Source organism: Phyllopteryx taeniolatus, chromosome 10, assembly GCF_024500385.1.
Source record: "Phyllopteryx taeniolatus isolate TA_2022b chromosome 10, UOR_Ptae_1.2, whole genome shotgun sequence".
In the NCBI taxonomy this organism is placed as follows: domain Eukaryota; kingdom Metazoa; phylum Chordata; class Actinopteri; order Syngnathiformes; family Syngnathidae; genus Phyllopteryx; species Phyllopteryx taeniolatus.
Genome location: NC_084511.1, coordinates 10,916,051 through 10,929,215, shown reverse-complemented (window position 1 = coordinate 10,929,215; position 13,165 = coordinate 10,916,051). Strand labels below are relative to the sequence as shown.

The 13,165-nt window shown below is 39.1% G+C and overlaps 1 protein-coding gene across 10 annotated transcripts in view; it reads right to left on the bottom strand.

Moving 5' to 3' along the window:
- The window catches only part of diaph2 (diaphanous-related formin 2), a 563,702-nt gene that overhangs the window by 105,119 nt on the left and 445,418 nt on the right, over nucleotides 1-13,165 (bottom strand). For 8 of the 10 annotated variants that reach the window (XM_061787869.1, XM_061787875.1, XM_061787872.1 and 5 more), the window contains 2 exons: nucleotides 1,623-1,715; nucleotides 212-277 (listed from right to left, as the gene is read on the bottom strand). In XM_061787869.1, the coding sequence (XP_061643853.1) occupies nucleotides 212-277; nucleotides 1,623-1,715 (159 nt within the window). The remainder of the gene's footprint in view (nucleotides 1-211; nucleotides 278-1,622; nucleotides 1,716-13,165) is intronic. The other 2 variants (XM_061787877.1, XM_061787876.1) reach the window with 1 other exon arrangement.

Here is a 13,165-nt window from a genome sequence, read left to right as displayed (position 1 = left end):
TAATATTATTGCATGCAAATGCAATGCCTTACTTTTAGTGAGGTTAGTACACAGTCATAGCCATAAATGCAATTTCACTAATAATTGGCATAATAATTTCTTTCAGTTTTCGTTTTTTGGCCTTGCTTTCCTCATTTTCTATTTTCGCTTTCGCCCAAGAATTTTCATTTTGGTGCATCCCTAACAATAAGGGACTTAAAAACACACACACCTAGGGTTCTGTAACCATAGTTTGCAGTCGGCCAGCGAGAGCCTGGACTGGAAGGACTTTGATCACCTGTAAAAATGTTGTGGATGGAGTGGAGGGGAAAAAGATCAGAGTAAAAAAGGGAAAGGGAAGGATGTATGAGTCAGACAAGAGAAAACAGGATTAGAGGAGATTTATTTTGACAAAAATGAAACTCCCAGAAACAATCCTCAGAAGTGATAAAACACCTTGGCACCCATTCAAAACCCCAAGAAAGCAAGATAGAATTCAAACGGTGAAAGTGAGGATAAAACACACCGTATTTCCTCCAATAGTGGCCTCCACTGTAATAGATGCCATAATCCAACTAATTGATGTGACTACAAGACACCCCGTTTTGTTCCTTTAGTGGTGCCGCTGTAATTAGATTAATTTTGGCTGACATAACATACTGTACATTGCTGCACAGCACACATGGCTTTTGTAAAGCTGGAGTTTCACAACAAAAAAATGCTGCTACTGCAAGCTGCTGTACATTTCAACACTGACAGCAAAGTCATGAAGGATTGCAAAAAGAATCTGCAAATTAATTAGGGATTGTAAAATATTATAAAAAAGATGCTTCGTACAAACTACTAAAATATGCCTGCTGCTCTCTGCAGTCGAATAAATAAAAACACCCCAAGGCCACTATAAGAGAAATTACAGTTGGTTTAAATTTATACTGTCATACCATTGAAACAAGAGGAAAGGCATACATTTGCTTGCACTAAAGGAATGTAAGTATGATAACAAAAAAAGACCCCCCCCCAAAAATGGACGACTATAAACTCATGGGTTGACAAATTATAAAAAAAATATTATCCAAATAATCAAGCGAGCATACACAAATAGTATAGTACAAATGATAGAAAACCTTTCAAATCAAATTGAGTAAATATGTGCATGCAAATGGATATGTAAGGATGTAGTTAACTGGTTAACTGGTTTTCTACATGATCATCATCAACAATAACCAATAACCATTATTAATACAATGGTCAAAGATCATATCAGGCGTTATCACAGGTTTTTGTGGGGCTGTTGCAGGTATACAATTGAAATTTCATCCTTTAAATAGAACATAAGCAAACGCATAATTTTGTGCTACAAAGCAGTGAACCTAGTGAAGGTAAAATTAATCAGAAAGGAGACTCAAGGTCAACCTCCATGAGGAAAAGCCCTTCAAATGCAACAGGCCATTTTTATATTTGAATCGCGTCTGTATCCACAACACAAAGGGATACAAGCAAAGAACTGCGTCAAACCATGATCAATTGCAACTTGGCCTCTTGCAATCACAAGTTATGTGCTGATTCTACAAGTGAGCAAATAAGCAAACTTTACATTGCTATAAAAAATTTGTATGAAGACAAACTGTTTTGTTCTGCCTTACCGTTTCGTGGCGTTCGTTTTCGTCGATCACGGAAGGCTGCTCCTGACTGCAGAGCTTCCATCAAGCTGTCCATCACTCCAGTTTCATCTCCCTCTGTTGGACAACACAAAAATAAGCAATAATATAATTACTACACAGTATTGTTTAAGTGTGCACATATAATGTATTCATACAAGGGTACTTTGGGCAAGATGTGGTCCAATGGTTGGGAATGAAGTATGAGCAAAAAATATGATCCATATGCACAGGAAGTGAGACAGATGGTGAAGAAAATATCCTCACTAAAATATTATGAAAAACGTTTACCAACACATTTTAATTTCACTATTGGATCACCGCTCTATGGTTCAGATACAACAAAGTGGGAAAGGAAAACTATTGCCATCTGGTAACAGAAATTACGTCACGCCCCCCCCACCCCCAGAAAACTACACTACAGGTTTATGAATGACAGACTACGATATATATATACAAAGTCAGACAGCCATTAAATAAAGTATTCTCCAAATGGCACTGAAAGATTATGAAACACATTTATTGATACAATTTTACTTTGAAATTTAATCACTGCAATGTATTAACTATAAAACATAGTAAAGAAATTGCCATCTGGTGGCCAGCTAAAAACCCAAGCCTTCATTGCCAAAAAAACAAACAAAAAACAAAACACCAAAAAGGCTCAATCTAAACATCCTGAGAGCAGCCCTTTTGCAGAGGTGGCTGCGCAACTATTTTATTGCATTGCTAAAATTTGAGGACGACTATCACAGTGCCTCAAAGGCTCATGAATAACTTGGCATATTGAAGCCTGTTGCCTGTTTGAATGGGAAATTAATGGCTCACGGCGCCATCCCCTTGGACAGAGAGCTAAATTGAATGACTGCTCTCCATTAATTATAAAATACATAAAAGAATGAGTCGCCGCTGTTCCTGACAATAAAAATGTCTCTGAGCGATGCCTGTCCTTTCTTAGTAAACTACCAGAAGGAATAAAGTAAATTTAAAGCTTAGCGACTTAGAAAAGGGAGCCTTGAGACAAAAGCATCCACTGATCGCCACTGACAGATATTCTTTTTTTTTTTTTTTTGTGTAGCTAACGCAGGGGAGCTAAGTGCTCTTTACAAAGACTTAGTGCGGGGCCACTCAATGCACTAGCCCTCTGTCACTGTTGAGTTAATGACACCAAAACGAGCCTTCAAAAATAATCCCTCCACAGTGCAGCCAAAACCGATGAGTGGATTCGAGTAGAAAGTTGACATAGCTAAAGAGACAGGTAGGCGATGCTTGGAGGGCTAGGCGACATGCACCATGGTGCTCAACGGAGTTAAAAAAATAAGCGTTGGTTCTATATCTGGGTCATCTATCTTTACGCCCCGATACTAATGAGTCAGAGTGCCAACCTTTTCATCATTCCAGCACAGAACAGGCATTATTTTAAGCTAGGATCATTAGGGTGACTTATAGTGTTGCCGGGGAGTTCAATTCATTCGCATACGACTGCTCCAGCTCAATATTTACATTAGGTCTCTTCGCATCTTGTTTTCTTCACATTCCAAAATAAGTAACTAGGTGCTGCACGATCAATCCTTTGCAATTTAGAAGAGACACAGTAGTCAGACAAATTATATGCAGCCCCCCCCCCCCCCCCAAAAAAAAAACACATTGAAAGCTGCTAGATCAATTTAGGCAATGTCACATATTTTTACATTATGAGAGAAAGAAAACATCCATCTTGCAATCATTCATGCCAAACAGAAGAGACAAAAACTAAAAATGGAAGTACTGCATGTCTAATTCTTGAAATTGCAAATCTTCGATTGAACTAATTTTGCTCTCCCTGTCTACCTCGAAGCCTTTTCCCTAAGAGCTGCTTTGATAACGGTGTATCTGTTTATTGGTGCTCTATACTTAACAGCAATCCCAATTAAATCAAATTTAATTACACCAGCTTTATCAGGCAAAAAAAAAGTCTGAGCCAAGTAAGTGCTTATCTTATATTGCAGCACTACACCCAGATAGCAAGCTCATTGGTTCAAAATGAGGAAGCATGTGTTTGTAGCTATAGAACAATATGGAGATCTTTTGTGGCACATGCTTCTGATGTAGGCAAGCGAGGGCACTTTGCGTGTCCGGCGGCGAGAAGTAAACATTTATCTATAACCACCTGTCACAGGAAACTTTTTGACAGCTCCTTCTCTGCTGCCTTTTTTTCCGACCAGACCACGACGTTGCAAAGGAGCACCTGACACTTTGATCAATTTGTCCTACTTCTAGCCTAACTGTAGCACAATTCATCATTCGTAATGGCCAGGACTTCAGAGCCCTGGAAAGCTGTGTTTCAGGAAGAGCACTTGCAGACACGCACAAACTAGATGACTAAAATGGGAAACATACTCCCACGTCACCAAACAGTGCTCCATTAACGAGGTCCTGTTGGACTGCTGCTTAAAAGGAAGCAGGCAGCAGAAAATTAGGCTTGATCCTATGAACATATTTAAAAACTCCATATAGAGTCAAACAAAACTATCCAAACTCAACAGATATAAATCAAAAATTAAAAAGAGATTGTCTCTTGAGCTCTGGTGTTTAGTGACTGAAGATGACATAAAAACTATAGAAAAGGGCTAACGTTTTATGCCGAAAAAGAGAACAGATCTGTCGTGTACTTAAAGGAAATTGTCTTCAAAATTGGTTAAAATGGGCTGAGACAGTCAAGACATTTACAAACCTTTCGAGTGATGGCACACCTTTTGGGCACCTCAACAGACGGCCTTAAGCTGCGGTAATGATCTTATAAAAGTTTTGCTCTTTGACTTTGAGGTACTTTTTTTTGTAGCGTTTAGGGTTAAATCTTTAAGAGTGGTAAGGAAGCCTTAGGAGAGTCAACTTGAGATGAACTATATCTTTTTTTATTGAAATGTCTTCATCTTGATCACTTTGGCCACTTGTAATGGTTCGGATTTACTCTTCCATGCGGTATATTTACAAACGACATGGTCATATTATCAAATTAATCTAATTAAGGTGGGTAATCTCGACAGTGTTTTACTGAAAGGGTTATTCATTCACATTAGCCCAGACATTTGTAAAATAAATGTGATAGATGCAATGCTATCGCTCACCTATTTTAAAGGAATTAGTTCATCACAATTTTCTTGTTCTAAGGAAAATAATCGTACGGATTGATTAAGAAAACACAAAAACAGGAGAGGAAAATGACAAAAGGAACAATAAAAGGAAGGTGAAAAACACTTTGCACAAGCCTGGTGGTGGCTGAGTGGTTTATGGGGCGCAACTAGCGGAGAGAACAAAGAAACAAGGTCGTAAAACACCTTCGACAGTCGACAGCCAGAGCTTATGTGACATTTAATTATTTCCAATATGCTACGGCAACAGAAACAGCAAGCCTTGGCTTAGCTTGAAAACAGGACTAAGCATTTACTATATCAATGACACCATAGGATTTGCACTGACAATTCCACTCAAAAACAGACTCCAGCAGCGTCTGAATCAATGGACGTGAAGCTGGGAGACTACTCGACTGTACATTAAGCAGTAGCTAATGCAAGTGTCAAGGCCATTTAGGGGAGACACAATTGTAATTGTAATTGACACACATTTGTATAGAAGGTGTATATTGCATGCAAAAAAACTGACTAATTTTAGATTTTTTTTTCATGCTATTATCATTGGACATACTACATGCACAATGTTCAATCTGGCCAGAAGTAAAGCTTTACAAAAATGCTTGATTTTGATTGACACTATAAGAAAGGTTATTAACTGAACACTGACTTGACTGAGTGCTTGTAGTTACACTGCATCACACTGACCGGTGTATCTAAAATTACTCTAATACTATTAAGAAACACGCAATATTATTTATTTATTCATTCATTACCGTAATTGTGCTGGTTGCTTTTGTAGTGGGTTTAATTTGACGATGTAGGTGTACCTCATGAGTCTTCTAAGTTTACCAACTACAAACTTTACAGCAATAGCAACATGACACTGATTTTCATTCAAAGTATTTGATCATATCCCCTTTCTTACAGTAAACCCCAAAGGAGTGACATTCCTGTAATTATGCAGCAGCATCAACAAAGCCTGTTCATAAATTCAATTTGCTACTTGTCACCTCCTACATGTTGTTCTTGGAGAGAAAAAAAACAAGTTGTATCGACTGAGATCTCTATTTCTGATGGGTTCATCATGAAAATAATTATTCGGGGAAGAGTGGGGTGAATCATTTCTAGAATTTTTCAAAGCTCCTGTCTGGTAGGCGTTCGTTTACAGCACTTATGATGTCATGCTGTGTGTCACAAAAACTGATAGCAGTGGTACTGCATATTCATGCAAGGATAAATGCAGCATAAGTATGAATATTAATGGGAAACCACAATGTATCTGACCAGAAAACATAAATTGAATGTATTACTCAGTAGCTGCAGCAAAAGCGGTACATGAGTCTGTCCAGGCTGCTCAGTAAAATATGGACAAAAGTGACAAAACACGTCTATATCAACGTATGTACGGTGGACAGTGAGTGACTTAAACGGTTCCTACTTCTCTGTCCCCGTCAAAATGCATGGATTGCAAAATAAGAATTTTAGGTGTGACAAGAAAAAAACAAGACTCAGACAGAATGAAGACAGGCTCATGACTAGGGTTGGGCATCGAGAATCGAGAACCGATTGGAACCGGGACTAACATGCCGGAATCGTTCAAATAAATAAAAGAAAATTTGGTTCCCAGTTTCGATGCCTACAGTCCGCCGACCCCGAAGAAGAAACTGGCGAAAACCAACGAAGAAACAGCGAAAACCAACGAAGAAGAACACGCACGAAGATGTGCTTGTGCCCAACGGCAGCGGCGAACATAAGTGTTAACTATGTTAAAATAAATGACCATTCACCTCAGGTAAACACTTGGATTAAGATTATATTGTGCAAAGGAGGATTTCACGATGTGTAGAAGCCTGATGTGCTTGCTCCTGCTCCGAGCGGAACTTCAGTCAAGTCAATTGGGTGAGTGAAACAATAAAATACGTCTATGCCAACATTGAGGCAGCTAACAAGTTAAACGCTGGGTTGTACATTTGCACTGATGGTCTTTAGCATTTATTTTAGTCTTCAAACCAATGTAAGAGCTGATGACAGACACAAAAATAAAATTTAAATTACCATACTGGAAAGAAAGTAGAAACAGTCCCTTTACAAGCTTAACATTGAGCTAAAACTTCACCAAAGGTGAAACTTGCAACTTTACATCACAGTATATTGGGACAAAAGTGACAAAAACGTTGTCTCACAGTATCACAAACACGAACCTTGTATCTCATCAGTGTGTAGGTAAAGGAATCAACATTTTACAGAGCATTTGGTTCCATCCACTACTCTTTCTTGGGTCTCGTTTTAAATGAGTTTTTACCGGTGTCGTGTTAAGTTATTTTTTATGCCACAATGCTGAGGTCTGGTGCGTACCCTTCAAAATAAAAGGCTACATGCTTAAAACAGGAAGTCCAGTTAAAACTTGCACGTATAAACCATTTGATGTGATAAAACAGTAGCAAAATAACTATTTTAACAACGCTATATTTAACTTTTAGCTGAAATATTAATTAATGAATATTAAGTCAATTGGGTCAGTGCCACACACATTGCCTTTTAGTTCATAGGTTTGATATTGATACTAGTTTATATAGAACGGCAATTCAAATGTTCATTTTAGTTCATGCTGCAAGCTGCTAAGAAAATGGATGTTCGTAATTTGGAAACCCTTTATTCAAACCACACAAGCTTTTTTGACCCAGCCCCCTAAAAGAATCGGAATCGAGAATCGGTTGGAACCGAAATCAAAATGAAGAACCGGAATCGGGACCGGAATCGCTCAAATTCAAACGATGCCCAACCCTACTTAGGACTCAATGCCAGTTGGCTAACTCATTTTTTCATGGTGTTGTCCAACATCTTGCCACCATTGTGATACAGTACGGCTCACTTCTCTTGCTCAGTGCTTCTTTACAGGCATTTGTGTAGCACACTGCTGTCGCGCTTTGTCACGCAACCGGAGGGGGCACAAACATGGAGAAACGAATCAATTTGAAATTCCTGATTTAACTCAACAGTGTGTCTCAAACTCTGGAACAGCAGTGGGCTACACAAAAGAAAAACGATGCAGCGAGTGAGAGAGTGCAAGCAATATTATAGCAGAATATTGGCAAGATGTTAGACAACCCTATGACAAAAACAGTTAGCCAACTGACATTGAGTCAAGAGTGTGGCTGCCTGTCTTGTTTCTTTATTTTCACACCACATTCTCCTTTTATCATTCTTAAGTCATCTGAGTAAAGAAAAAAAATCCACTGTCTGATGAATTCCAAGTGTCAGACATGAGGAACACTGCAAAGGAGAGATGTCGATGATCCACTATCCTCTAAATAGCCTCATACTGCATCTAATTTGCTCTGTAATGAGATCTAATGAGGGGTTACAGGCCGTGTGCTTGATAAATTGAAACCACGGGCTGAGAGTTTAAGTTCACCTCAGTCAACCTCCTCCTTGAGCAGGGTGGAGAGGATGAAATAAATAGGATGAGCAGCAGAGAGGAGAGGCAAAACCTACTTTTGCTTTTATTCTTTTTTTAATTTTTGTTTCTGTGTAGTTTTGAAGCACTTTTGTGCCCATCTGTTTGCTCACAGAAAGTCACCTGTGCAATTAACCTCGACCATTAGCTGTGAAACAAAGGCCTTGCTGGGAGGATGAGGGTGCTTCCTTATGGCCAGGTGGAGAGGCTGTAATGATGCTTTTTTATAATCGCGACTCTTGCTCACGTTAAAGCGGCAAAATTCAAGCTCGGTTGGCCAAACGTGTAACTGTTAAACTCGGTCTTCTCCCTTCCCACATTGCTGTCCAGTACTTTTATTGTCTCCCTTTTATCCTAGTTCTGCACACACTCAAACACACATTACAGACAACACAAGTGCCCAAAAGGACAGCAGTCATGCATCTGTTTGATGTGTTTTCCTTTTATCTCTCTCTAAAAAAATTGTTTTCCCCATTTCCGCAGTAGTCAAGCGGCAAAACACGACAAAAGCATTGACGCAACATCTTGGGAAACTTTTTCAAACACGTCTTTAATGTGCACCTTAAATTCCAACCTGGGTTCACATAGCTTTCCTGAGGCCAAGTTCAAGCATAACACCATTTTTTTCAAGCAATTCCAGCACCTTACCACCACCTATGTGGTACGTATATATTGACACAAAGGCATAGTAGTCAGAAAGACTGTAGGGTTACACCAGTTTACATTGAGAAGCAATGTCACGCCAGTATAAGGTCACCGTATGTGTTTCTGTTAGCAACACAGCACATGACTAGAGTTGCCTGGCTTTATTCCGTAAAATGGTGGTTGAATGTTCGTGCCAGGGACCTGGGGTCAATGTCCCAGCCACTGATGCAATAAGAGACTTCCCTTTAGATCAACAAATAATTACTCCTAGTCTAGCACCACCAAGTTCCAAGTGAGTGCTTTTGCTGTAAATAAATCAAGTGCTGATTTTGTCACTACCTCTGAACCAGCACTGTCACCAGCTTATTGTGAAAACTGCTCTACTTGCTCTCAAACCACCATCAGTGATCATGTAAGCTCACTTTCCTATGAGACAAACTGCTTTGCAATCTGAATAAACCTGAGTAGCAACAAGTGGACGCCATCTTTGTGTATTTTTTCCTAACAGATGGAATAAATGCCTCTAAAATCCTCCATAACAAATAAAATCATGAAAAACCAATTGATTACTAAAGTACATGACCTATTATATTGCCCAGACTGCTCTTCTCCTGAATAATGTTGTATTTGCGCTATTTAAATTTAGATTTTAGGGTCAGTGACGCCGTTTGAAACGTCACAGTAATTTTGACGCATCAACTTGGTGAACCCCTCGGAATTTTGGCCTGGACGAAAAAACCGAAGGGTCAAGGAAATACATTGAGAAATAATGGAGTAGAACTTTTACTATAATTTGAAGGTGTACTTTGACCAGGTTTTTCTCGCGGCCAACATTTATCATTATCGCAGTGCAAATCTCATCTGCAACTATAGCAAAAAGGAGGGTAAATCAATGATTAAGTCAAAGGATTCACTTACTTGTTCCTCTTTGTCATTTGACTGTTTAAATGTTATTTTCAATAAAAATCTGAAAACATAAATATTTGTGTGGTATTAGTTTAAGCAGACACTGTTTATCCTTGTAATTAAGATGAAGATCAGACCACATTTTATTACCAAATTTAAGAAATTTCTGCTGTCAAGTGGCGTAATGTGGTCAGGACACATTAGGCCGTTGAGCAGTCGGTGATGGGCCAGCTAGGTGTCCGTCCGCATGCCAAGTCAGTCGCCGGCCCACACCACAGAAAAGTGTGGAGCTCTGTGCCTTTTATGACTTAGGCATACAGGAGAATGTAGCCATAAGTGAACAACTCAGTAAAACAGCAACCATAGTTATATTATCAAGCACTTCATGCAAAGTTCAAGCACTTTTCATGGTCCTGGACCAAATGTCATTTAGAGCCTTGCTTTACCCTTTCTTGCAATTTGGCACAACATAAACACTACTGAATATATTTCAAATTCCAACATCCCCATTTTAAGCATCTGCGGGACAAACGCAGGAGAAAGGTTGTAAAAAGCAACGAGGGTGTAACTTTCCTAACCAAATAAGGACATCTGCCTGCATTTGAGTTGTTTTACTGACACAAACCCACTTGTGTCACTTCCCAAAAGACTCCACTCAAGGTTGCGGGGAGGGATGGGGGGGGGGGGCATTGTTGCCTGTACTCTGGTCCTGCCATGAGCTCTAGTCCAGCACCAGTCTCAGACTAGGAAAGGAGGGCGGAAACTTGGAATGTCTGGGAGATGTGGGAGATGGGTGCAAGGTGCAATATGTTGCTTGACATGCACCAGGTAGAGAGAGGACGGCTGGTCACTGCGCGCCCAAAGGAGAGAAATAACAGAGCTGACATGAACCCCCCATCCACCCTCCCCCCAAAAAAAAACGGCTGGGAGAGGCATGGAGGAGAGAAGTTGTATGTCGACAAGGGAGAGATGAAAGTGGATTAGCTGCCGCGGCGATTTGCATTCCGTGGTGGAACGAAAGCCCATGCGATGCCCCGAATAGCTGGATGCATGAATAAGTAAACAAACAAAAACAAAAATAAACCCTCCATCTGGATGGATGCTGCCAGGTCCCTAGTGGGAAACATTAGGGGAGGGTGGAAGGCGGTAAAGTGGGGGAGACCAGAGATGCATGCAATGTCGCAACCAACACACTCTCCTGCCTCCGCTATCGTTAATTTTCACCCCCCCTGAGTGTCCATATTGCTATTTCCATCCATATTTCCATGTGCTTTCAGATAGTTCTGCCCAGTAACACCACATTGTCATACGGGGAGGCTCTGACAGATGTTTGACATACTTTCTGGGGTCACCGTGTCAGCATGCACGGCTGAGTTGAAGCCACGACCACACATTTTCTAAAGATAAAATTTAGCAACAGCAACATACATTTTCATTCTGAGATCACAGAAGTCGATGGTCAGTTCCCTTAATGTAACTATTAAATATTAAAAGAATTACAGCTTTGTCCAAAAGCTTCTCTTTTGAGTCGTTGTCAAAACAAACTTAGGTAAATTTGACGTTGTTGTGTTTTCAGACTATTTATTATATAATATCAAAATTAAGTCGACATTTATGTATTTCAACATTTAGTTTTAGCTTGTTAGCAGGATTACACCAAATGAACGTCTAAACTTGGGTGCTAATTCAACATTTGGATCATTATCTCTTTTCTTTTGCTTCTGTACTGTAGAGTGTCATTCTAGTTTCTATTGCATTTTATTCCCTCTGCACAGTTGCCAAAAATATATTTATTTATTTTGTCTTCAGGGCAAGCTATAATGCCCTGATCATAAAAATGTAGTCACTGTTCAGATAATTCCTGCAAACGCAACAGTGAAGTATTCCTGTGAAAGTGTCACAGAACTACGTCGCTGAAGCTTGTTAAAAATCTGCACACCTTTTTTTTTATTAAACTTGTAATACATTTTATGATGCTGTTGTTGCTAAGGACAGGACAAGTAAAGAACTACTCGTCACTCAGGTAAATTAGATGAAAGACATGTCTAAGCTCATTAGACGCCCGTGAAGTTTGGCTCTTATCTCCAGGGCAGCATTCAGAATGAGTGGCACGTTTGGATAGTGAATCCAGACTTCTGGAATACGGATCAAGATAACATCTGAACTAAAGTCCACACAGGTTGTTTGCATCTTTGAAAGGCAGTGAAGTCTCCAAAAGCGAAACAGATTTAACAATGAATTCTGTTGAAGGTAATTAGGTTTGATTGACTGGAAAAGTGGCTGGTGAGGTCCACATGTGGGTGAGAAAATGATAAAAAACTTGAACCACACATAAATTATTGATATTCAACGGTGCCTTTGAGCAAGGGTGAACACATTTATGAAAGCAATTTTGGAAACTTATCCAATAATAGGCTAGATAAAAAAACCTATCTTTACAAAGATAATTGTGCTCTGTTTTTTCTTGACATTATCAGAGAGCTATTGACTTAACAATATATTTCTTATAGTGGTTGTTGTTCGCAGGGGTGTAGAACTGCACTGCATAAAAATGAGAACTGTTGAACTCCAGTGTTTTAATGCTGTTTGTCCATATCTAAACTGTGTTTTAGGATGCTTCGATGTTTTTCCTCAGGAGATACAATAATTTTGTTTAGTATGCTTGATAGTGCAGGCAATGTTTTAACTATCATTGTAATTGTCATACATGTAAAGGGAAGTAACACACTGTATAATGAAAATTCAATAAAGTAAACCCACTCACGAGATCTCAAGCGATATCAGACAAGACAGATTATTGTTTACTTTTGGAGCATTTTATTCCCACACAAAATGTGACCATTTTTCGGGCTTTCCACTTTGGGGGTTCACCCCTTGTTCTTATACTGTATGTAGCGAATGATGGAAATTATTTTTACACAACTAGACTTCAACTGATGCAATAGCAGAAAAACAGATTCTCATCACACCACTATGTTGAAAGCCCTTCTATAAACTCCTTATATACAGTAATCCCGGCATAGTCACTTTTCAATATACAAATTCATCTGTTCCAGTTATTTTTGTCCCTGTGGAACCTAACCTCGCAATTTTTGTGCCGCCAAAGCCCTGTCTAAATAGGAGCTGTACTGTAATTGGTGTCAAGAAAGTATGTTGAAGTAATAGATGGAAGTTACAGAGTGTCTGCTGCATGGGCATACACTCGCATGTCCGTCAAAATCAAATAATCTGGAAGCCATTTATTTTATGGGGAATGTTATAAAATGAGTATATAATATTTTGACATCAAAGTTTGGGCTATTACTATTATTTATTATTATTATGATTATTATTATAGGATATTTAGTATAGTTAATTACCATTAATATAGGAAATTCTTTTTCTCTATACACACACAACCACATATA